This window comes from Equus caballus, chromosome 17, assembly GCF_041296265.1.
Source record: "Equus caballus isolate H_3958 breed thoroughbred chromosome 17, TB-T2T, whole genome shotgun sequence".
NCBI lineage: Eukaryota > Metazoa > Chordata > Mammalia > Perissodactyla > Equidae > Equus > Equus caballus.
This window is the reverse complement of record NC_091700.1, coordinates 22,078,772-22,100,959: the sequence shown is the minus strand read 5'-3', so window position 1 is coordinate 22,100,959 and position 22,188 is coordinate 22,078,772. Positions and strand designations below refer to the sequence as shown.

General features: G+C 43.0%; 1 protein-coding gene across 12 annotated transcripts in view; it reads left to right on the top strand.

Annotated features, from left to right (window-relative positions):
• Positions 1-22,188, top strand: part of SPATA13 (spermatogenesis associated 13) — a 346,580-nt gene that overhangs the window by 249,041 nt on the left and 75,351 nt on the right. For all 12 annotated transcript variants that reach the window (XM_070240141.1, XM_023621399.2, XM_023621395.2 and 9 more), the window contains one exon: positions 15,048-16,724. In XM_070240141.1, coding sequence (XP_070096242.1) covers positions 15,048-16,724 — 1,677 coding nt within the window. The remainder of the gene's footprint in view (positions 1-15,047; positions 16,725-22,188) is intronic.

Below are 22,188 nucleotides of genomic sequence, written 5' to 3'. Positions count from 1 at the left end.
AGGAAATGACAGCAGGTGGACTTGTACACGCTGGCCTGTGTGGCTTTGCTCTGTCTCCACAGCATTGAGGACTTTCCTGGAGTGAGAAATCGGAGGAAGGTGACCAAGAGGCAGAAGTAACCTCTTTCATAATGGAACATTGTATAGGATGAGAGGGCGATAGGGAGGCTGAGAGCTGCTCAAAGAGGATGAGGAAGAGAGAAAAGTCTGAGGATGCCAAAGCCAAATACACGTATTTCCAAATACTGCAAAGAGTCTTTCTCATACTGGAAAGAGGGGGCAAGACTTTTCTTCCTCTTTTCCCACTTCTACAATATGAGCTGCTAAGCCAGAGAAATCAGGTTCATTTTTTTATTAATTACTATTGTTAATTTATTTTAATATATTACTGATTACAATTATTAATATTGCAATCATTACTTACTCTTAGTTTATTTACATTATGGGATAAGTGGGATTGGGCAGATAATATGAGAATCTTACAGGAAAATGTGTTTTAAGTTCTGAATAATTGACTTTTAACTACTTGTCACAATTTTGAGACATCTGTTCTTTATGTCTCACAGTCAGTGCTGAAAAGAGTCCTAAGCCATTTGTTATCCATGGAGATGCATAGGGAAGAGATGGAGCTAATTTAAAATGAAGTAATGCAGCAAGTGTTGCCATACTTATATCAGACTAAACAGACTTCAAGATAAATGAGACAATGAGAGACAGAGAGGGGCAGTGTATAATGATAAAAGGGACACTCCACCAAGAGGACATAACCCCTCTGAATAAAATGCACCTAACACAGGAGCACCAAACTGCATAAAGCAATTATTAACAGACCTAGAGGGAGAAATTAACAGCAACACAATAATAGTAGGGGACCTCAACACCTCGCTTATGTCAATGGATAGATCATCCAGACAGGAAGTCAAAAAGGAAGTAATGGAATTAAATGAAAAAACCAGACCAGATGGTTAATAGATATATATAGAACATTCCATCCCAAAACAGCAGAATACACATTCTTTTCAAGTGCACATGGAACATTTTCAGATAGATCATATGTTGGGAAATGAGGCAAGCCTCAGTGAATTTAGGAAGATTGAAATCATGTCAAGCATCTTTTCTGACCATAATGCTATGAAATTAGAAATAAACTGCAAGAAAAAAGCTGGGAAAGTCACAAATATGTGGAGACTAAGCAACATGCGACTAAACCACCATTGGATCAATGAAGAAATCAAAGGAGAAATCAGAAAGTACCTGGAGACAAATGAAAATGAAAATACTCCATATCAACTCTAACTAGATTCAGCAAAAGTGGTTCTAGGAGGGAAATTCATAGTGATACAGGCCCACGTCAACAAACAAGAAAAATCTCAAATAAGTAATCTTAAACTACACTTAAAAGAACTAGAAAAAGAAGAGCAAACAAGGCCCAAAGTCAGCAGAAGGAGGGAAATAATAGAAATTAGAGCAGAAATAAATGAAATAGAAATCCAAAAAAAAAAACAGTAGAAAGGATCACTGAAACTAAGAGCTGGTTCTTTGAGAAGATAAACGAAATTGACAAACCCTTAGCCAGACTCACTAAGGAAAAGAGAAGGCTCAGATAAATAAAATTAGAAATGAAAGAGGAAAAATTACAATGGATATCACAGAAATACAAGGGATTATAAGCCAATAGCATGGAAAACTATATGCCAACAAACTGGACAATCTAGAAGAAATGGATAAATTCTTAGACTCATACAACCTCCCAAAACTGAATCAAGAAGAAACAGAATCTGAATAGGCCAATTAAAAGTAAAGAGATTGAAACAATAATCAAAAACCATCAAAAAACAAAAGTCCAGGACCAGATGGCTTGTCTGGAGAATTCTGCCAAACATTCAAAGAAAATGTAAGACGTGTCCTTCTCAAACTATTCCAAAATACTGAAGAAGATGCAACGCTTCCTAAGTCTTTCTTTAAGGCCGACACCACCCTGATTCCAAAGCCAGACAGGACAACACGAAGAAGGGAAACTACAGGCCAATATCGCTGATGAACATAGATGCAAATATCCTCAACAAAATATTCGCAACCCAAATACAGCGATACATTAAAAGGATCATACATCATGATCAAGGGGGATTTATACCAGGGACACAGGGATGGTTCAACATCCATAAGTCAATCAATGTGATACACCACGTTAACAAAATGAGGAATAAAAGCCACAAGATCATCTCAGTAGATGGAGAGAAAGCATTTGACAAGATCCTGCAGCCATTTCTAATAAAAACTCTCAGTAAAATGGGTATTGAAGGAAAGTACCTCAACATAATAAAGGTCACATATGACAAACACACAGCTAACATCGTACTTAGTGGGGAAAAACTGAATGCCTTCCCTCTGAGAACAAGAACAAGACAAGAGTGCCTACCTACTCTCGCCACTCGTATTCAACATGGAACAGGGTTTTGGCCAGAGCAGTTAGGCAAGAAAAAGAAAGAAAAGGTATCCAAATTGGAAAGGAAGAAGTGAAACTCTAGCTGTTTGCAGATGATGTGATTCTATATATAGAAAACCCTAAAGAATCCATCAGAAAACTATTAGAAATAATCAACAACTACAGCAAAGTTGCAGGGTACATAATCAACTTACAAAACACAGTTTTGCATTTTATACTCTAATAACAAACTAGCAGAAAGAGAACTCAAGAATACAATCCCATTTACAATCGCAACAAAAAGAATAAAATATCTAGGAATAAATTTAACCAAGGAGGTGAAAGACCTATACACTGAAAACTTTAAGACATTACTGAGAGAAATCGAAGATGACATAAAGAAATGGAAAGGTGTTCCATGCACATGGGTTGGAAGAATAAACATAGTTAAAATGTCCAGACTACCTAAAGCAATCTACATATTCATTGTAATCCCAATCAGAATCCCACTGACATTCTTCATGGAAATAGAATGAAGAATCCTAAAGTTTATATTGAACAAGAAAAGACCCCAAATAGCAAAAGCAATCCTGAGAAAAAAGAACAAAGCTGAAGGCATCACAATTCCTGATTTCGAAATATACTACAAAGCCATAGTGATTAAAACAGCATGGTACTGGTAGAAAAACAGACACACAGATCAGTGGAACAGAATTGAAAGCCCAGAAATCAAATCACACATCTACGCACAGCTAATCTTCAACAAAGGAGCCAAGAACATACAATGGAGAAAGGAAAGTCTCTTCAATAAGTGGTGCTGGGAAAACTGGACAGCCACATGCAAAAGAATGAAACTAGATCAATATCTTACACCATACACAAAAATTAACTCAAAAGGTATTAAAGACTTGAAGGTAAAGCCTGAAACCGTAAAACCTCTAGAAGACAATATAGGCAGTACACTTTTTGACATAGGTCTTAGCAGCATCTTTTTGAATACCATGTCTATTCTGGCATGGGAAACAAAAGAAAGAATAAGTGGGACTACATCAGACTAAAGAGCTTCTGCAAGGCAAAGGAAACAGGAACAAAACAAAAAGACAATCCACCAACTGGGAGAAAATATTTCCAAATCATATATCTGACAAGGGGTTAATCCCCAAAATGTATAAAGAACTCATATAACTCAAGAACAAAAAAAACCAAACCACTCAGTCAAAAAATGGGCAGAGGATATGAACAGACATTTTTCCAAAGAAGATATACAGATGGCCAACAGGCACATGAAAAGATGCTCATCATCACTAATTATTAGGGAAATGCAAATCAAAACTACAATCAGGGGCCTGCCCCGTGGCTGAGTGGTTAAAGTTAGTGCGCTCTGCTTCGGCAGCCCAGGATTTCACCGGTTCGGATCCTGGGCACGGACATGGCACTGCTCATCAGGCCTTGCTGAGGCAGTGTCCCACATGCCACAACTAGAAGGACCCACAACTAAAGCATATACAACTATGTACTGGGGGGCTTTGTGGAGAAAAAGCAGAAGGAAAAAAAAAGATTGGTAACAGTTGTTAGCTCAGGTTCCAATCTTTAAAAATAAATAAATAAATAAATAAACTACAATCAGACATCACCTTATACCTGTCAGAATGGGTATAATTACCAAGGCAAAAAATAAAAAATGTTGGAGAGGATGTGGAGAAAAAGGAACTTTCATACACTGCTGGTGGGAATGCAAACTGGTGTAGCTACTATGGAAAACAGTATGGAGATTCCTCAAAAAGTTAAAAATAGAAATACCATATAATGCAGCTATCCCACTACTGGTTATTTTTTCGAAGAACTTGAAATCAGCAATCCAAAGTGATGTTTGCACCTCTATGTTCAATACAGCATTATTCACAATAGCTAAGATGTGGAAGCAACCCAAGTGGCCCTCTACAGATAAATGGATAAAGATGTGGGATATATGTATAGTGGAATACTACTCAGCCAGAAAAAAGACAGAATTGTCCCATTTACAACATGAATGGACCTTGAAGATATTATGTTAGGCAAAATACGCCATACAGAGAAAGACAAAAACTGCATGATTTCACTCATATGTGGAAGATAAACCCATGGACAAAGAGAACAGATTAGTGGTTACCAGACAGGAAGGGGGTTGGGGGTGGGTGAAAGGGATAAAGGGGCACATGTATATTGTGAAGGATAAGAACTAGACTATTGGTGATCACGATGCATTCTATACAGAATACTGATAAATAATAATGTACATCTGACATTTCACAGTTATAAACTATATGACCTCAATAAAATAAAAAAAAGAAAATGAAATAATGGCATTTAATATATATTTGGTTTCAGAGGCATTCTTTGGGAAAAGCAGCCACGTTCTCCCGCATCTACCTTCAGATATTCCTTTGCTGGTTCCTTACTATGCCTGGCCGTATGTAATTTCCATCTGGCCATGACTTTTGAACTGGCAGGATGGCTGTAGGGAGGAGAATGTGCTTCCATTTGTGAATCACAAAGTGGTGACCTGTGCATGTGGGTGCCTTTTTTGCACCCCTACAGGCCGCATGGGATGTGTTATTTGTGTAAGTCCAGATGCTTATATAATAAGCTTATATCCGTTGAATTTCCAACAGAGTATTTCACTTCTTTTTGATCTAGAAATTAAGTAGAATTCCATTTCCTATTAACCAGTCTTATATTAACCTATAAATATAAAATTTATGCTTTGCAAAAAAAGGTGTCATGCTATGAGCATAACTTATTTCATTGAGAATATTTTCTTTACAGTGTATTTGCTTCTCATAATAACCCTGTAAAATACTCTCGAAGAAATGTTAGGATCACCTTGAGAAATCTGAGGTGAAGGATGGGCAGTGACTGGCCCAGGTTCCCAAAGGTAGTAAAAGGCAGAGTAGGAACCCGAGTCCAGGAGTCCTGAGCCTCAGCCCGATGCCCTTCCTCCTTCACTGACCTGCCTCAAGCTACACGTCTCTGAGCTTTGGTCTTACTGAGAGGGACGCTACTCTGGTCTTGTCTGGCCATCATTGGGTTCTTTGTAACTGCTGGCAGAAGGCAAACCTGCTTCCTTTCTTAATTGCCCGGGAACTCACCTTCAATATGCCATTGCCCACTGAAGGTACCCCTGTCTCATCTTGCTCACTACTCCACTCTTTTTTTTTTTAGCTTCAAGATATTGAAGTCTTCGTTATTCTTTAGTTTTTTGGGGGGTTTTTTTACCACCTAAACTAAACTGGTTTTGAACTTTGCACAAAAGACAGAATATAGTATTTGTTTCATTTCAGGCCTCGCCCGGCATCTGACATGTTTAAGACGTTATTAAGCTGTGTATAAAAGGAGCCATGTCAGTGTGTGATGCCAGTGTGTTCCACAGTCTGATCCATGCTCCTGCCAAGTTCCTTTAGGTATCTAGCAGCTTCTGAGTTGTGAGAGCCAGAACCATCATGTCAGATGAATGGGGCCAAGGAGAGAATGCCGTGGCTGCACCGATGGCCAGGCCCCCTGAGAGGCACCATGTTGGAGGTTTGGGCGAGGTCCATGGGCTTTGAGGGCTCACAGGTTAGTGATGACAGACGTGACTGGGAAGAAGATCAGAACGGAAAACGGGAGGAAAGGAAAATGTTCCTGGGGGTGTATTGGGAGGGGTTTAGCGTCTCAAGGGATAAAGCTAGTTAGCATGGGCTGTCTCTTAGACTCATCGCCCCACTAGTTGGTAGTGGATTAGTAGGGAGAGTAGAAAATGATAGTTGCCGTGAGTGGCTGTATCCGTGGGATTGATAGCATTGATCACTGTTGCAGTGAGACCCTTGTGTGCACAGCATCCAGAGCTCTGCCCTTCCTCACAACAGGCACCCTAAACAGATAAACCAAGTGGTGATGAAGCAGGCCATGTAATCCCATGAAAGCTTCTGGCCACAAATCTTTGTGAGTCGGAGAATGGTAACACTCTAGAGAAGCCGCTCGGGAGCCCCGAGCTGCCGGTGAGTCCCTCTTTGAAGAACAAATACGTGCAAAGAAATTGGTACTGACAGTGAAAGCCTGAGAAACGTGCGACATTTTCCTCCACTATAAATTCTCCTCGCTCAGATTCTTCTCCCCCGCCCGCTTCTGGGTTTCCTTGTAGTTAGGCTGGGCCAGCTTGCTTCTCTGAGTCACGGGAGAGTGTGAGAATGCGGCTTGCTCACTAGCAGCAGGAAGTTGTCTTTATGTTGGAGCACAATGTCTGTAGTCCTTGGGTTCACTTCTTTGTGCCTCAGAGGTATAAATGATGTCCCCTGAGGACGGGTTCGTCATAATAGCCTCCTCCTCGAACAAAGTGGCCACAGATCAGCTCCTGCTGGGCCGGGCCCTGCAGTCCCACGGGCGGAGATGTGAGTTTGGGGACCTCTGCTCAGGAATAATAGCCTGGTCACCCCTGGCTTTGTTCACAGGTGGCGTCATCCCACATGGCTGTCCAGTGTGTCTCCTAAAGGAGGATGTTCATGCCAAGAGGCGTGAAGGGCTCGCAGGGAAACAAAATTCAAATGCCCTCTCAGTTAGAAGAACACAATTAAATTAGACAATATAAGGCATTTCAGCCACTGCTTTCATAAGAAAACGAATTTGAGAATTGGGGCTACCCGATTGAACAGAGCAGCAGGGAAGGGCGTTTTCTGGACCTCTATCCTTAGTGATGGCAGACATCCACTCAGTTAAGACCTAGTTGAGTTCCTAGATGGAAACAAAAGTTGATCTTGTTTCCTCAATGCAGTGTTATAAATTGGGTTATTATGCCTAGAAAAACATTTTATGCAAAAAACTTGAGCAATAAAATAAATACAGGGAAAACACAAGAGAAATATCTACTATTATAAACAGTTATTAGGTTTGTTTAACCAAACGTGGGTACGCAAGCTGCGCTGATCCTTTGAGGGGTTTCTGTGCCTCCTGCACCAAGTGTCTTAGCCTGTGAGCCGGTGACGCATGGTTCCAGGTTCTGGTAAATCTGCCTGTAGCTAGCGGAAACATTGTTTTTGCCCCAGTGGCCTTCAAAGTGCCTTCAAGATTAGGGCCATCCATCTGGAAAACTCCCTATGCCCTGAATGGTAAGTGCAGGGCAGGCAGTTTCTGGGCTGACATCACCTTTGGCGTTGGTTACTGGCATTAGGTAGTCCTAACCGTGAACTGCGGTGGCTGCTGCTGCAATCCTGTTAGCATCAGAGAATAGTGGACAGGGGATGAGGTGTAGGAAACCGAGACAGAAGCCATCTTCACACCTTGAATTGGCATTGACTCTCCTGAAGACTCTCCAAGGCTCTTGCAGCCCCGAGGTGTGAAGTGGCCGTGGAAGAAGGGGAGGTTCAGAGCCTGGAGCTTTGCTGAACGCTGGGGAATGGCAGGGCAGTATGGTGTCTTGCTAGACCTGCCTGACCCCCCGCCTTAGAGACCAAAGGAAGATTTTCCTTTCTTTAGTCTGTCTGCCTTTGCAAATCCTCGTTTTTTCCACCCCCACCACCCCCAGAATTGACGAAGCAAACATCCATCCCCACTGGGAAACCTCATTCTCACCCACAGGAATGTGGGTTAGCCTAGCAACTCAGATAAGGCAAGCCAAGACAATCTCACCCTTGTATGAAATTGACACCTTTCCCAGAGATACAGTGAGTCAGTCTCATCCACGGTTATGTTTTTATATACACTTTCAATTCTTAAACACTTAACTTAAATGATTGGATATTTAAATGGAGCCAGAGCTCTGGCTCTTTTGAAGCATCCTCCCCCATCCTTCAACAGAAGAGACCCTGAGGATACCAGGTCCATGAGGGAGAGACCTTCTTCCTTTGACTGAGGTGTGCACATTGTGCTTGGAAAGGAGAGGAAGAATGTCTTGTATTAAGGGCCTAGGAGTGGGGAAAGGAACTTCATCCTTGGAACTAGAACCCACAGTTGATTCTTAGATGCATTTTCCTATGGAAATGTTATAAATTATGTTTAAATTCATTGGTAGCTATCTTATCAGTTAAATATAGTTTGATGGACACAAGTTTGATGTCTGCAGGGAAATGGATTGCCCGTAAGTAACCCTTTAGAATACAACCTGTTCAAAAAATGTGGAGTTTCCATCTTCTGGTCAGAGTCTTAATTTCAGCAAGGTTCTGGGAAGGATATTGGAATGAATAATAGAAGGAAGGGACCTAACAGGAAGAGAAAGGGGGAGAATAAAATGGGCAAGTTGAGCAAATAAGAAAAGATATCACCGTGGCGCATTCTTTCTATGAATCTCCAAACTGTAATTGACTCAAAATGAAATCGTATATAATTGCAATAAAGTGAAGCATTTACTGTTGTCAAATATTTTGGGTATTAATATTTATCTGAATGTCTTTTAGCTACACATCTGTATTTTTTTAACAGCCATCTTGATTTAATGATGAAGTTTAATAGATTACACAAAATATATACGGTCATGTGCTGCATAATGATGGCAGTCAGTGACTGACCACATGTATAACAGCGGTCCCCTAAGATTAGTAGTGTGTAGCTTAGGTGTGTAGTAGGCTATACCATCTAGATATGTATGGGTACACTGATGTTCGCACAACGATGAAATCACCCAATGACGCATTTCTGAGAACGTAACCCTGTTGTTAAGCGACGCCTGACTGTATATCTGAAGTAGGTTAATATGACAATATTTGCTGTGAAATAGAGAATCTTATTCTCAACCCAAGTATGAATGCGTTTAATCTTAGTTTCCTAGATAAAAAGACTTATAAAGAGCTTTACCAGCTTAATTTATATGCCAATTCACTTTTGTTTTACATTTTATAAAGTTAAAATAGTTTCTTAAACTAAGAGTAGGGAAAATATTAAGGTATGGCTTGCAGTTAGAGTTTCCAAGGTGTATTTATAGAGGAAATACTTTATGTTTTAAAGAGTAAATATTATTTCATAGTAGAAAATCACTTCCCTAATAATCACAGGTACTTTAAGACCCTCTCTAAACATTTTTTATTCAAATCTTGCTGATTAACGTTGAGACAGATGGGTCAAAGTATATCTTATCCATATCTACATTTGAACATTAGTATTAAAAGCCATATTTTAAGTGTTATGAAACACATTTATAAAATTCTTAATTGTCATATTAACAACTCAGATATGTAATTTGTGTAATCTGAGCACTCAAATTACTAAACTTTGGTAGATAAATTGATTACCTATTAAAATGAAATATCTGTATTGATAGATAAAAAGCGATCAATTGAGTATGACTATTAACATGTCAGTATTTACTTTCCTATGGTATTAAATTTTCTTTTTCACTGAATATACCAAAAATGTCTACAAAATTAGATACAGTGATTAAAATAACGGAACATAAACAGTCACTAAGTTGAGCTTTCTACCTCAGGAAACTTTAGCTCCAAACAGTATTACCATTTTTAAAATTGTTTATCAGTGCCATCAAACAATAAATAGAACACTGTTTTATGATTGAAAATGATAAATTTCAGTAGTTTTAAAGAAACCACTCTGAAGCTAATTGATGGCCCTTTCATGGTTTTCAGAGCTTTTTGTCTATTTTGTATTTCTTCTTCCTAAGAACATCAGTTAAGGCGACGGCTGGGGATGCTGCCACATCCCACAGTGCATCAGGTGGCCTCACAACGAGAACTATCAGGCCCACCTGTTACACTGACACACCTAAGGTCTGCAAAAGAAGTGTATTATCTTCATTCCGTCATTCAGTAACTGACTGAATGCTGAGAATACAGAGTTAAAGACGACCTGGTTTCTACCTTCAAAGAACTTTTCAACCTCTTCAGAGTTTAGTGGAGAAAGCAGACAGAGAGGCCAGGATTAGAGAGCAGTGTGGTACGTGCCGAAACAGAGCCCACAGAGAAAGGGCATCTGAACTGGATAGGAAGGAGAGTTCCTCTAGGGAATAGTTGATTTGAATTAATGAAAGTTAATTAGGCAAAGCATATATTTATTGGTCAGAAAAAGAGAAGCATCTCCAGGTATTTCAAACAAAGAGAATCTAATATAGGGATTACTGTTACACAGCCAAGAGACAAAAGAGAAGACAGTAAAGAGTTCGGATGAACAATAGCAGAAAGATGCTACTCCCTAGGCTGGAGGGATAAGGGAAGAGCGGGTGCTGCTGGATCCAGGCCCTGGTGCCACCGGGCAGGAGCAAGGACCTGGGAGGGAGGAGCTGCCCAGCCAGAGATGGAGCCAAAGAGGAGACCCAGCAGCTGCTGGAAAAGCCCCTGCAGCAGCCCCCACAGAGAGACATGCCCTGGCATCTTCCTTCCTCCCACACGCATCGTCTCCCACCAGTGTTTCCCACTGGCCGGAAGCCTTTTGTCACTGGAGCCTGGGAATTGTGGTTCCCTGCAATACAGAGTGACAAAAATGGCTGGAGGACGACCCTAAGAGCGAACAAGGAAATAGCCAGAAGCATAGCAGTATGAGAAAGGGTCACTATAAATAATTCAGCATGGCTAGAGTGCAAGGTACTGTGTGCTCAGCTGAGATTCAACATCTCGAGGTCCAGAGACAGCCAATGACACTAGATAAAGTGACATGACTCCCTTTGCACTTTGGGAAGGACCCTGTGGCTAGGTTGGAGGTGAGTCAGACCGGAAGACAGGAGACTTGTCAGGAAGCTAATGCAGTCACCCAGGTGGAAGATACTAATCGCTGGAAAGGATTGTTGAGATAGGCAGAATCTCTTAGACTCAGTTACCAGTGAGCCCGGAGGGAAAGGAAGAGGTCAAGGACACCCCAGGTTCTAGCCAGAGGTGGCGGTGCTGGGGCTGGAACCTGGTTCCTCTGATTCCCAGTCCTCTGTGTTTTCACCTGTAGTAGCTTGAGGATGGGTAAGTCTCTCAGACCCACTGGGCCCCAGTGTCCTAATTTGAGATGCTTCCTAAGGCAATGTTCTACAGTGCTGTGATTCAAGGATCTGTACTTTCACTCCTTGAACATTTCAGATTTCAATATGTTACCTTCCAGTGTCGCATTTTGTATAATTTACATGAACGTATTACAAAAACCTTCTTGTGTGTACATTTAACCTGGTATATTCCTGAATTTCAAAATCAAGTACAAGTTCTTATTTAAAAATTACTGGCCATAGTTTTCAGAGAGTTCTCGTTATGACTAAAAAAGGAGTGTTCTATTCTAAAGTTCATACAGCCCAGAATCCAGCTTGTAGACAATGGATTTCACAATATCCCATCTGAAATTCTTTCTTGTAGTTCTGTTCATAAATATCCCTGGCAGAGCTCCCACAATTTACAAGACTTGCTACAAAACCGCTGACTGAATTGCAACCCTTGTTAGTTAATAGAGGTCAAAGTATTAGTTCTAAATAATGCAACTTGGTATGTTACTTGGAAATTCCAGGAAAAGCTTTTTTCCGTGATTTTCAGTTTCATTCCAAGCAGCACACAACAATCACATTGTTCAACTGGATGAACAAAATAGAAAGTCGGTGGTCTTTTAAAAAGCCTGTTGCCCCAATTAGAAACTCAGATTTTCTGCATGTATTTTACTGGATCTCTCACCTAAAACTTAGGTTTAAGTTTTAAGTAAATACTTAGACTTATTAATGTTGTAAAAATTTAAACATCTTCACACTGGAAAAATAATGGTGGCATATAATGATGAATTGTTAACCTTGGCACAGATATTGACAAGGCAGATAACAGATACAATTTCACATCAAGATAGACTTTAAAAATCTGTGTCAAGCACATAGTTCTTACTCTCAAAGAAGTCAGTCTTGTTCTGAAGGCAGCCATATAAACCTACCATTATAATATTGGCAGCAAGTTGCTGAGATGCCTGTAACCCACAGAGTAAGGGGTCCAGTTCATGTTAGGGGCATCAGGAAGGAAGTCCCAAAGAAGGTGACACCTGCAGATGGTCTCAAAGTGTTAGACTAAGGGAATGTAGACTTTTCTGAGCCTGTTTTCACTTTAATTTCTACTGCTACATTACATTGAGCCATCCTTCAAACTGTATTGTTCTATCTAATGTAGGGTAACCATTCTTTGCCAAGATCTTTTCCAGTGTCAGCCTTGAGAGTCCACATCCTGGAAAACACTTCACCCCTGGGCCAAATGGGACAAGTGGTCACCCTAATTTGCTGCTTCCCAATCGTACTTATGTTCCTGACTCTTCCTTTGCTCATGCCAGTTTCCCATCTAGAATGGGCCATCACCTTGTCACTGCCTTGAATTCATCACGAGGCCTGCACAGATCATTGTACCCTGCAGAGGCTTGTGAACTGATTGGTTGGTTGATATATATATATAAATGTTGGCACCTCTTATTTTATAGATGGCACTAAAGCACAGATTACTGAAGTGACTCGGGATTCATGTCACAGTACTGAGTTTAGAGCCTAGACCTGGCCCCCCATGTCTTCCATAGAACATTCTCAAACTACCCAACATTAAACCAAGCACTTCCCTGTACTCCTTGGGCCTTGGGATCAGCTTAACAGTTTCATCCTTGATTATAAAAGGTCTCATAGTACCTTGTAGTTGTGGTGTCAATAAGCGGTCTTTGTCCAGCTGGATTACAAGCAGGGATTGTGTCTGCTCTTCTGTATCCAGTGCAGGTCATAACAAGACCATTATTATTATATCATAGGCGGTCAGTCGGTGCCTGTCACTAGACTTGACTGTTTGCGTAAACTATCTGCTTTGTTTCAAGATTGTGAGAAGCTGAAACAACCACTTTCCCCTGTCCCTCTCAGAGTAGGTGAGGGCGGACAGACGATACTCAATGTGGGACTCATTTTGCAACTGGTTGTAGATTTCACATGCAGCCTTAGGGCCGGGACGATTCAAGATTCTGCTTATATGGCTCATTCAAATGCAACCAACCCACTGCTCTTCAGGCCCCCTAATTTCTGTATTAGAACAGTAAAATGCAGAGGGCATGTGGTAGCCTTATTAGCCTTCTGATTAATGGAATTGGGTTCTCAGATGTCAGAAAGGCCCCAGAGGTCTAAGTCTATTTAGCCTCCCTGGCCCCAGATGGAATCAGCCCTTTAACTTTGACTCTCCCTAGGAATCCCTCCTCAGTGGGCATCATGTAGGAGAAGATAAAAATGAACCCATCAGAGAAACTGGAGAATAGAATGAAATGAGACCTCTTTGCATGAGGTCAGATTTTCTTCTGCACTTGAGAGGCCTAAGCTAAATTGGGACCTAACCTCAAAGTCTCTGTGCAACTTTCTCCTCCTCCTCTTCTGCCTTTGATATTGCCTTTGGAGGCAATGGCCTTGACTGCCGTCGGTAGGATTTCTGGGATTTGACGTGACTCAGGGTTATGGCATGAACTTGGAGTCTGGGCCTAGGGTTCGTGTGCCAGCTCCACCCCCTCGGTCATTGGTGTGAAGCAGTGGAGAAGAGCATAGGCTCTGGAGGGGACAGCTGCAGACCCCCACACAAATTACCTGACCTGCCCAAGCCTCCGTTTAATTGTCTATAAAATGAAGTCCTTCTGTTGACCTTGTGGGTTTGTATGAGTACTCAGTGGCATGTTGTTTTTATAGCACTTAGAACAGGGGCCTGACATGTACCAAGCACTTAATAAATGATAGCCTGTTATGGTTCTTATCACAATCCTTCCTTCATTCACCAATCATTTACCGAGAACAGGGGGGCTGTGACGTTTAAGCTGGCCCTTGAAGCCCTGATGGGAAAGGTTAAGGAGAGCCTCATCGTCACTTGCAGAAGAGAGCATGGACACAGGTGTGTGCTGGGCTTCAGCGCATGTGGGAGGAAAGAGGAAGGCGCAGTGTTTGTTTAATTTGAATTTTCGCATCTGAATCTCTAGTACTTTAGTATCATCATCATCTCTCTCCATTCCTGGGCCGGTTGGAATCCTCTTGACAGAGGCCCTTCAGTAATGTGGTTTGCTTCACAAAGTCCCACCTCATGCAGTGGCTTGGTGCCTCCTGCTCCTGTGTCCCCGTAGCACTTTGTAGCTCTCTTAGTAGAGTTTTAGGGTGATTTATAGATAATAAGCAGCTGAGAGCATCTTGATCTCCATCATAACTCCTTGCACAAGTTCTTGCATGCGCTAAGCACTCAGTTTGCCTATTAGCTGTGCTAAATTTAACATAGGCTGACATTTCACTGTGACACATTTTAAAATAGTTGGTTGGGTTTGGGGTTTTTTTGTATTTGGTAATTAAAATTTTCTTCTATTTTAAATAAAGAGAAGACACAGTCTTGAATGATGCCTTTGCTTTTTCATTCCAGCAGTTTTTCAAAAGTTTTTCTTCAACTAGCTTCAATGGACTCAAGAGTTTACTGTTATATTGAATGCACAACCCATAATTATCTTTTTTAAAGGAATGTCTATTTATATCTTTTCCTTTATTTCTTGTGAAATGACTTAGAGAAAAAAGTAAACTTTTAACTTAATTTAAAATAGTTTTTATTTGATCAGCCCTGCATAATGGAGCATGCTTTTTTTTTTCTATTAAATTATTAAACAAAGTAACTAGCCCCCGTTTGTAGAGTCTCTTCTGTGGGAGCAAATGGCTAAACCCCTGCTTTGTTTTCTGCTGCAGGCTGTGGCCACAACCGAGGAGCCCGATGCGCACAGCACGTGTGACAGCCAGGCCGGCGGCCTCGGAGGTGACGGGCTGCACGGGGGGCGGATGCACACAAATGCACACGTGCGTCTAAACCCTGCTGCCCCGTGGCCACGGGCTCCTGGCCCCAAGAACATGACATCAGCCCAGAACGGCCATGGGCGAGTTGCTGCAGTCCCATCTTCAGTCTCTGATATGAAAGACCCCAAAATGGTGACTTATCCGGCGTGTCAGAATGGAGGCTGCAGCAGCGGCCACAGCAGCGATGTGGAAGCCCCGGAGGCCAGACTCAGCCCTGCCAAGCTCGTGCGCCTCTTTTCCGTGAGTCGGAGGAGGATGGGTACCAACCCCGAGAGGCCCCGCTCCATGGTCCTGATGGGAAATTCCTCCACCTGGAACGCCCTTGCCTCCTTTCGGAAAATGGGATCTTTTAAAAAGTTGAAGTCCTCCGTCCTTCAAGGAATTCAGAACCGAGAGGGGTCGGATGCGTCCAAGGAAGGTGCCTCAGAACGTGACCTGGGGAAACCCATCACTAACGGTGCCGCCGTCGGAACCCAAGCAAGCCGGTGCCCTTCCTTGGGACCAGCGAGCGACGCCCACAAGCCGGCGCCGGGGGCCGCGTCCGACTGCTCGGACCCCGAGGAGGCCGACGACGCCTTCCAGAGGAGCACCCACCGCTCCCGCAGCATCCGCCGCGCCTACGGCCTCGGCCGCATCAGCCTCCTGGACGCTGAGAAGCAGCAGGGGGCCCTCGTCCGGCCCCTGTCCCCAGTCATCCAAGAGCCCACGATGTGTGAGATTCTAGTGAAAGACTCTGGAAACAACAGCGTCATCTACAGGAGAAGCAAGAGCACGGACAACCTAAACTTTCTGAAGAAAAGCTCCTTCAAACGGAAGTCCACCTCCAATCTCGTGGACCTCAAGGTGGCGCCGGAAAAGCAAGCACCCCACCGGACGCTGAGCAGCTCCTCTGCTGACTCGGAAAAGTTCGGTGGCTCAGAGAGAAGGACGAAACGCTGGAAGAGTCCGATCAGAGCCAAGGACTTTGACCGCGTCCTGCGACTGGTGAGCACGGCCACGGACGCGGCCTGGAGGCGGGAGCGCGCCAAGGGCGAGGCCGGCGCGGGGCCAGGGCTGCGCAGCGGGCTGCACGACGCCTACTCGCGCCGGGCGTCCTCCAGCGCCGAGCGCGCCCGGGGGCCCCGGCAGGGCATGGAGACGGCCGGCTTCCCTCTGGATGCCGTGAGCTCGCGGACGTCGCCGAGCGCCGGTCCCTGCGCCGGCATCCCCTCACGGAGCCCGCCGGCCCAGGAGGCGTCGAGCAAAGACTCTGATGCACCCAAACCTGGCAGCCAGTTTACATTCGAACCCGAGCAGCCTCTCACTCCTCTTAGGCCCACCACGCCCAAGCCCCCCAGCCCTCAGAGCCCGGGCGCAGGAAATGCCAGGTATGCCCACAATCTCAGTGCGCTGTCCCTGACTTCGGTGGACAGCGAAGAAAGGGGAGAGGGGCCTGCTCAGAGGGAGCAAGGTCCTGTGTCCTTCCAGGATTCGGTGCAAGCCACATGTGACAAAGGCAGTGAGGACAGCAGTGCCAGTAGCCACCCTCAGCTGAGCCTTGATGGGACCCCCAGTCCAGAAGAAAAGGAAGAGGTAAGGGCAGAGCGGGCAGCTCCTGTTGGTGACCTGCTGCTAGTGAACCGTTTTTTATTAACCACTACCATCTTTCTCTTTGTATCTTAGACTGTTTCCATAGCCTTTCCAACAGAGTTCATATAAAAGAGAGTCTGTGTTAAGAGATCATTACATTTCTAAGTCTGTTTTATTTCCTGGGAATGAATTAGCAATGTGCAGTTTGATACCTGTCAACCCCTGAGTGACAATGCTTCAAAGAAATTTTTATGATGGTTGTTGTACTTATTTTTAGAGTAGAACATAAGCATCTCATGAATTGAATCAACTAATAACTGTCAAGGCCAGGAGAGCAATGTTCTTTTCATATCCTGTCAAGCATCCGGACAACGTTAGTGTCTAATTTTCACTTCATAAATGCATTCAATAATACTTCCTTACAGAGCTGAAAGATGAGGAAATGCATCCATGTGTATATACTGCAAATTGTTCTCATACATTCCGACACTGTTTTATAGGTATCAATGGGTGCTTACCATAGAAAATAATGCCCCAGCAACGGTTCCTTCCCACTAATCCCAGGAGAGGACCTCAGTTTTGTCTTAATGCCTGCAGATGAATATTTACTATTTACACAGCAACTTTTGTCAACTCAGAAGCCAGGACAGCCTCTGGACTGTCCATTTTTGACATTTGCTGCAAGAGAGACTTGCGAAGTAAAACCTATTGCAGGTCACCTTCAGGAGATGTAAATAAGCCTCAAGGATCCCTGGGCAGCCAGAGAAGTGAGCTTTTTGTGGATCTAGGTTTGTGTGGAGACCTCAGGGCCAGTCTGTCTTCCAGAGGTCTTCTACACTGATGGCCATTGTCTCATGTGTGTATTTCCAAAGAAGCCTCGTGGAAGACTTGTCAGGACACAGGACTAGTTGCCAGCCTTGGGGCGGAGTTCCAATTCTGCTAGCTCTGGTTTGTATACTTGGCCAAGGCCTGAGCCAGTCTAGGCTTCACTCCTTCCTGGATGTTGAGATGAAGATTAATTCCTTCCACCCAGTACCCTGACCTGCCCCCCTGATGTTTTGGGAACCACCCAGGAAAAAAGGATTTGCATAGGTCTAGAGGGTTCTTTATGTTGGAGGTGGGATTTTATTTTCTGCTTAACAAAATTAGTAAAAAAGAAAAATTAAAATATTTTATTCCTGAGTGCATATTAAATGAACATAGGCAAGAGTTAGTTTCTAACTTAGTTACTTCCCAAGTTTACTATGAACCATTGTATAGGTTTAATGTATGTTGGCTATTCTTAGTTATGTATAATTTAATTTCTATCTACAAGGGATCATCAAAGATAGCAAAAGGACACGAGTTATTAAAAGTGCACTCATGTTGATAATTCTACACATTTGCCTCGAGACATTCATCACATCGTTAAGATGCATTCATTTCCTCAAAATTCTTAGATAACACGTCAGCCTTCCTCTTGTGTTTTTAAAGTATATGTCAAAAAAAGAAAGTACGACGATAGTTTTGCCCAATTTGCATTTCCTGTATTGGTAATCTTTGGTGCTACTTGCAGAGAAGTGCTTGTAAAATATAACCTGCAGCCTCTTTGACTTTGACTTCGAGAAACAAAATACGAAATGAAACAAACAAAAACTTGCAGAATGCAAGAATTCCACCCTTCATGGGTTAAAAGTAGTTTTTGTCTATTTTATATAGTATTACACAAAATTAAATTTCAGTCTTTACTATATTTTAATGTACAGTGTATTTTTTATTTAATTCATTAATAGGATGATTCTACTTATATGTCTAAATCTGGTTTAAGCTGTGGTTATTGTTGAATATAAAAAGTTGATGTAGAAAAAAAGTTGAAATCTGTATATATTATGACGTTATTTCAAATAAATATTATGGGGCTGACCCCGTGGCCAAGTGGTTAAGTTCTTATGCTCCGCTTCGGTGGCCTAGAGTTTCCCCAGTTCAAATCCTAGGCACGCACGTGGCACTGCTTGTCAAGCCATGGTGAGGTGGCATCCCACATGCCACAACTAGAAGGACTCACAACTAAAAATACACAACTATGTACTGGGGGGCTTTGGGAGAAAAAAGGAAAAAATTAAAAATAAATAAATAAAAGTAAAATAAATATTATAATGCAATTTTCAATAAGGGAGAATAATTATTTTAATTTAGAATCACCTATTTATAACATACCACTTTACAAGCGACAAAATAATCTTTGAAAACCTACAAGCAGTTTAAGAAGATTGTGTATTACTGTGAAGAAGAGTTGGGAAGATGTCAAGCTGCCTTGATTTATACAGCACTGCAGTGGCCTCGGTAATGGTACACTCCTGCCACCTAGTGGTAAGCTTTGTTGTAAGAGCAATGCCTGTGGAAAGGTCCAAGCCTCTAAACTTGTTACTTGGTGTAAAAATGCGGTTTAGCATTCACACGTGTCGACAGTGCTGCCTGTTCCCTTATAAATATACAGGCACAGGGATTTAAAGTGTTATTGCTGGTTTTCCTACCAAGTCACACAATAACTCCTTTGGCTGAATTAGGTCACCAGAAAAGCGACCCTGTGCTTAGTCATGCAGTATAGTTCCTGATAGCGTCGAAATACGCCACAGATGAGGCTGTTTTCAATAATGAGAATCTATTGTAACTCCTTTACAGTGAGCTGTAGTCTGGGTAAAGGTTTCTAGTCTGGTTGGGTTCCTGGCTCTGCCATTTAAAAGACACCTGCCATCGGGCACACTGTTGACATTCTCCTGGCCTCAGTCTTCTCAGGGGCACGCTGTGGAATAGCTTCGTCTGCCTTGGACGTTTGTAAGCACCAAGGAAATTATGCGTGTTGAACACTCAGCCTGCTGTTTAACACTGGCTGTCACTGTGTGACGTTCGCTGTCCATTTAGATGATTTTTCCATCCTGGGTGGATCTAACTTCCTAAGACATGAGCCAGTTTTTCCAAAACTCATTTTCGACCTGCCGCTGTGCTGCAGTCTTGTGGAGGACTGCGAAATCTGCGTGTTCATCTAATAATGCACCAAACCAAAGTTGCTGAGCACCCACCAGGTATAAGATGCTCAGTCGGGGTAGCTCTGTAAGGAATGACGGGTGATGTACAGAGGTTATAGACGAGTTAGCGTGCATCTAAATCATAATAGACCTATGCAGAATGGATTAAGTCCCACAAAAGAGGTAAAACCATCATGCTGTGGGATTTCAGAAGAGTCGTAGTTCTTTCCCATGTGTCAAATCAAGGAAGGCTTGCCAAGGATGATTGAATCTGCTGTGAAGAAGGTGAGATTTCTACAGGTAGTTATGGAGAGGAGAGTGGGGCATTTCAGTGGTCAGATGTACAGAGGTGTTACATGATTTGAGAGAACAGGCAGTAACATAGTTTGGTTTGGTGTAGGAGGATTGATCCAAGTGAAGATGAAGTCATTAAGTCCAGACCACGGACGCTCCTGGATTCCAGGGTAAAGTATCTGTACATTACTCGGTAAGCACTGAGGAGTCAAGTAGGTTTTTGAATAGAGAAGAGCCACACTCGGAACTGGGTTCAGGAGAAGTTCATCCACCATTCATAAAGAGGAGGATTGGAAAGAAAGGTGACCAGAGGGAAGGCTATCAGGAATTTATTACCAAAGAGAGCTGAGAGGTAATTAGGCTCTGAAATGTGGGGGTGGAAACAGAATACGTAAGGAAGGATCAGGAGTGAATGAAACACATAATAAATAGTAACATACCTTGTCATTCGTCTATTACCCACCTGCTACATGCCAGACACAGGGAAAAGAAAGTGAAAAACACTTATTCTCATGGATTCACAGTCCACTTGATAGATTGGAATGTACGCAAATAATTATAATATAGTATGATGTGTTTCTAATGAGGAATGTACCAAATTCCTCATTCCACATGGGAGCACCAAAGACAGACTTGTTAACGCTGGGCGAACAGTGGCATAGCTGGGGAGGGACAATTGAGTGGGGTCTTGAAAAAGAGTAGGATGGGGACATGGGCAGCAGTCAAGGAGGAGCGGCAGGGCCTTCCAGGCCGACTGGAAGAGCAGGGGGAGGAGGCGGTACTGTAGACAGGGAGAATCAGCCAGAAGAGTTCTCTCAGCTTCAGCTTCCTCCCCTGTAAACCGGGCATAGAGTGAGTTCCTACCCAGCGCCTGGGTTGTCGTGAAGATCGCTCAGGGGATGCATGTAGAGTACTCAGCACCACGCTGCACTTATAGTTAGTGTCTGCAAAGCCTGGTCTGTGGTGCTCAGGGAACTGCGAACTGCTCACCTTAACTTCTGTGCCGGATGGTTGGGTGGTGAAGCGGGAGATAAGATTGGAGAGATGCGTCTGTACATAATCAGGAAGGTCCTTGCTAGGACCTACAGAGTTTGGACTTTACCCTGCAGGCAGCAGAGTGCCAGAGGGGTGTTCAGCCAGGGACTGCAGAGAGAGACCAGCTACGCACAGAGGATTGGGGTGGGGGCAGCCCTGGGGATAGATGGTGTTCTTCAGTCTAGCCCAGAGGTGATGAGATCTGTACTGAGACTATGGGACTGGATTCCAAAATGATCTCACAGTTTATATTTTTAATAAGCATTTGAATGTTTTGGGGGAGAGAAAAGTCAAAGGTGACAGGGTGATTAGGAGGAAACTGTTGTGTTGAGATCAATAATCAAACGAGCCACAACAGTGGACTAGAGCTGAATTTAGGTCATTATCCTAGCCCTTCTGCTAACATGATGGCAGCTTGTGGGAAATTGCTTTCCTTTTCTGAGCCTCAGTTTACTTAAACACTCAAATGTTTTAGGATTTTATAATTGTTGGAAGTCATTGCACTACACAGTCTTATAAAGTGAAAACGATTTGAGGGCCTGACTGCGACCCTTTAGTTCTGCAGAATACAAATTGTTATTACCACGTGGGGTCGACTTTCCGTGGCACTGCATGCTGGTCCTCCAGTCTCTGCAAGTGGCGATTTTGGCTTGGTCACCACTTCACTGGCCCCCACCCCAGAACCACCATTTGCATTTTTGTTCCTGCCTCAGAAAGAAAAAAGGGGATTTTTGTGGCACCACAAGATGCACTGTCACTAAAAGGCAGTCTCCCTCCAGCTTCTAGTAGTGGAATAATCCAGCAGGTGAACAAGGCTAAATTCAGGCCTGTTTTCAGTGTGAATTACAAATTGTGGAGTTTTATGATGAAGGGTACTTCATACATAATGATAGCTCCAAGGTGCTGTTTTATGTGTGATTTAATCAAAGATACAGATACACTGCATAATTTCCACTCTTTGTAGATTACTTAGACATTACTCTTTAGGTTACTCAAATAGCTTGCTCAGAGATTTAAACAGTTGTCCTGGAGGTTAGAAATGACCCCAGCTGTTTCACAGAGCCATTCCCAGCACCAGAAAGATGAGGTTGCATATGTGCAATGAAATGTAGTGACCCTAGAAAGTCGGCCCA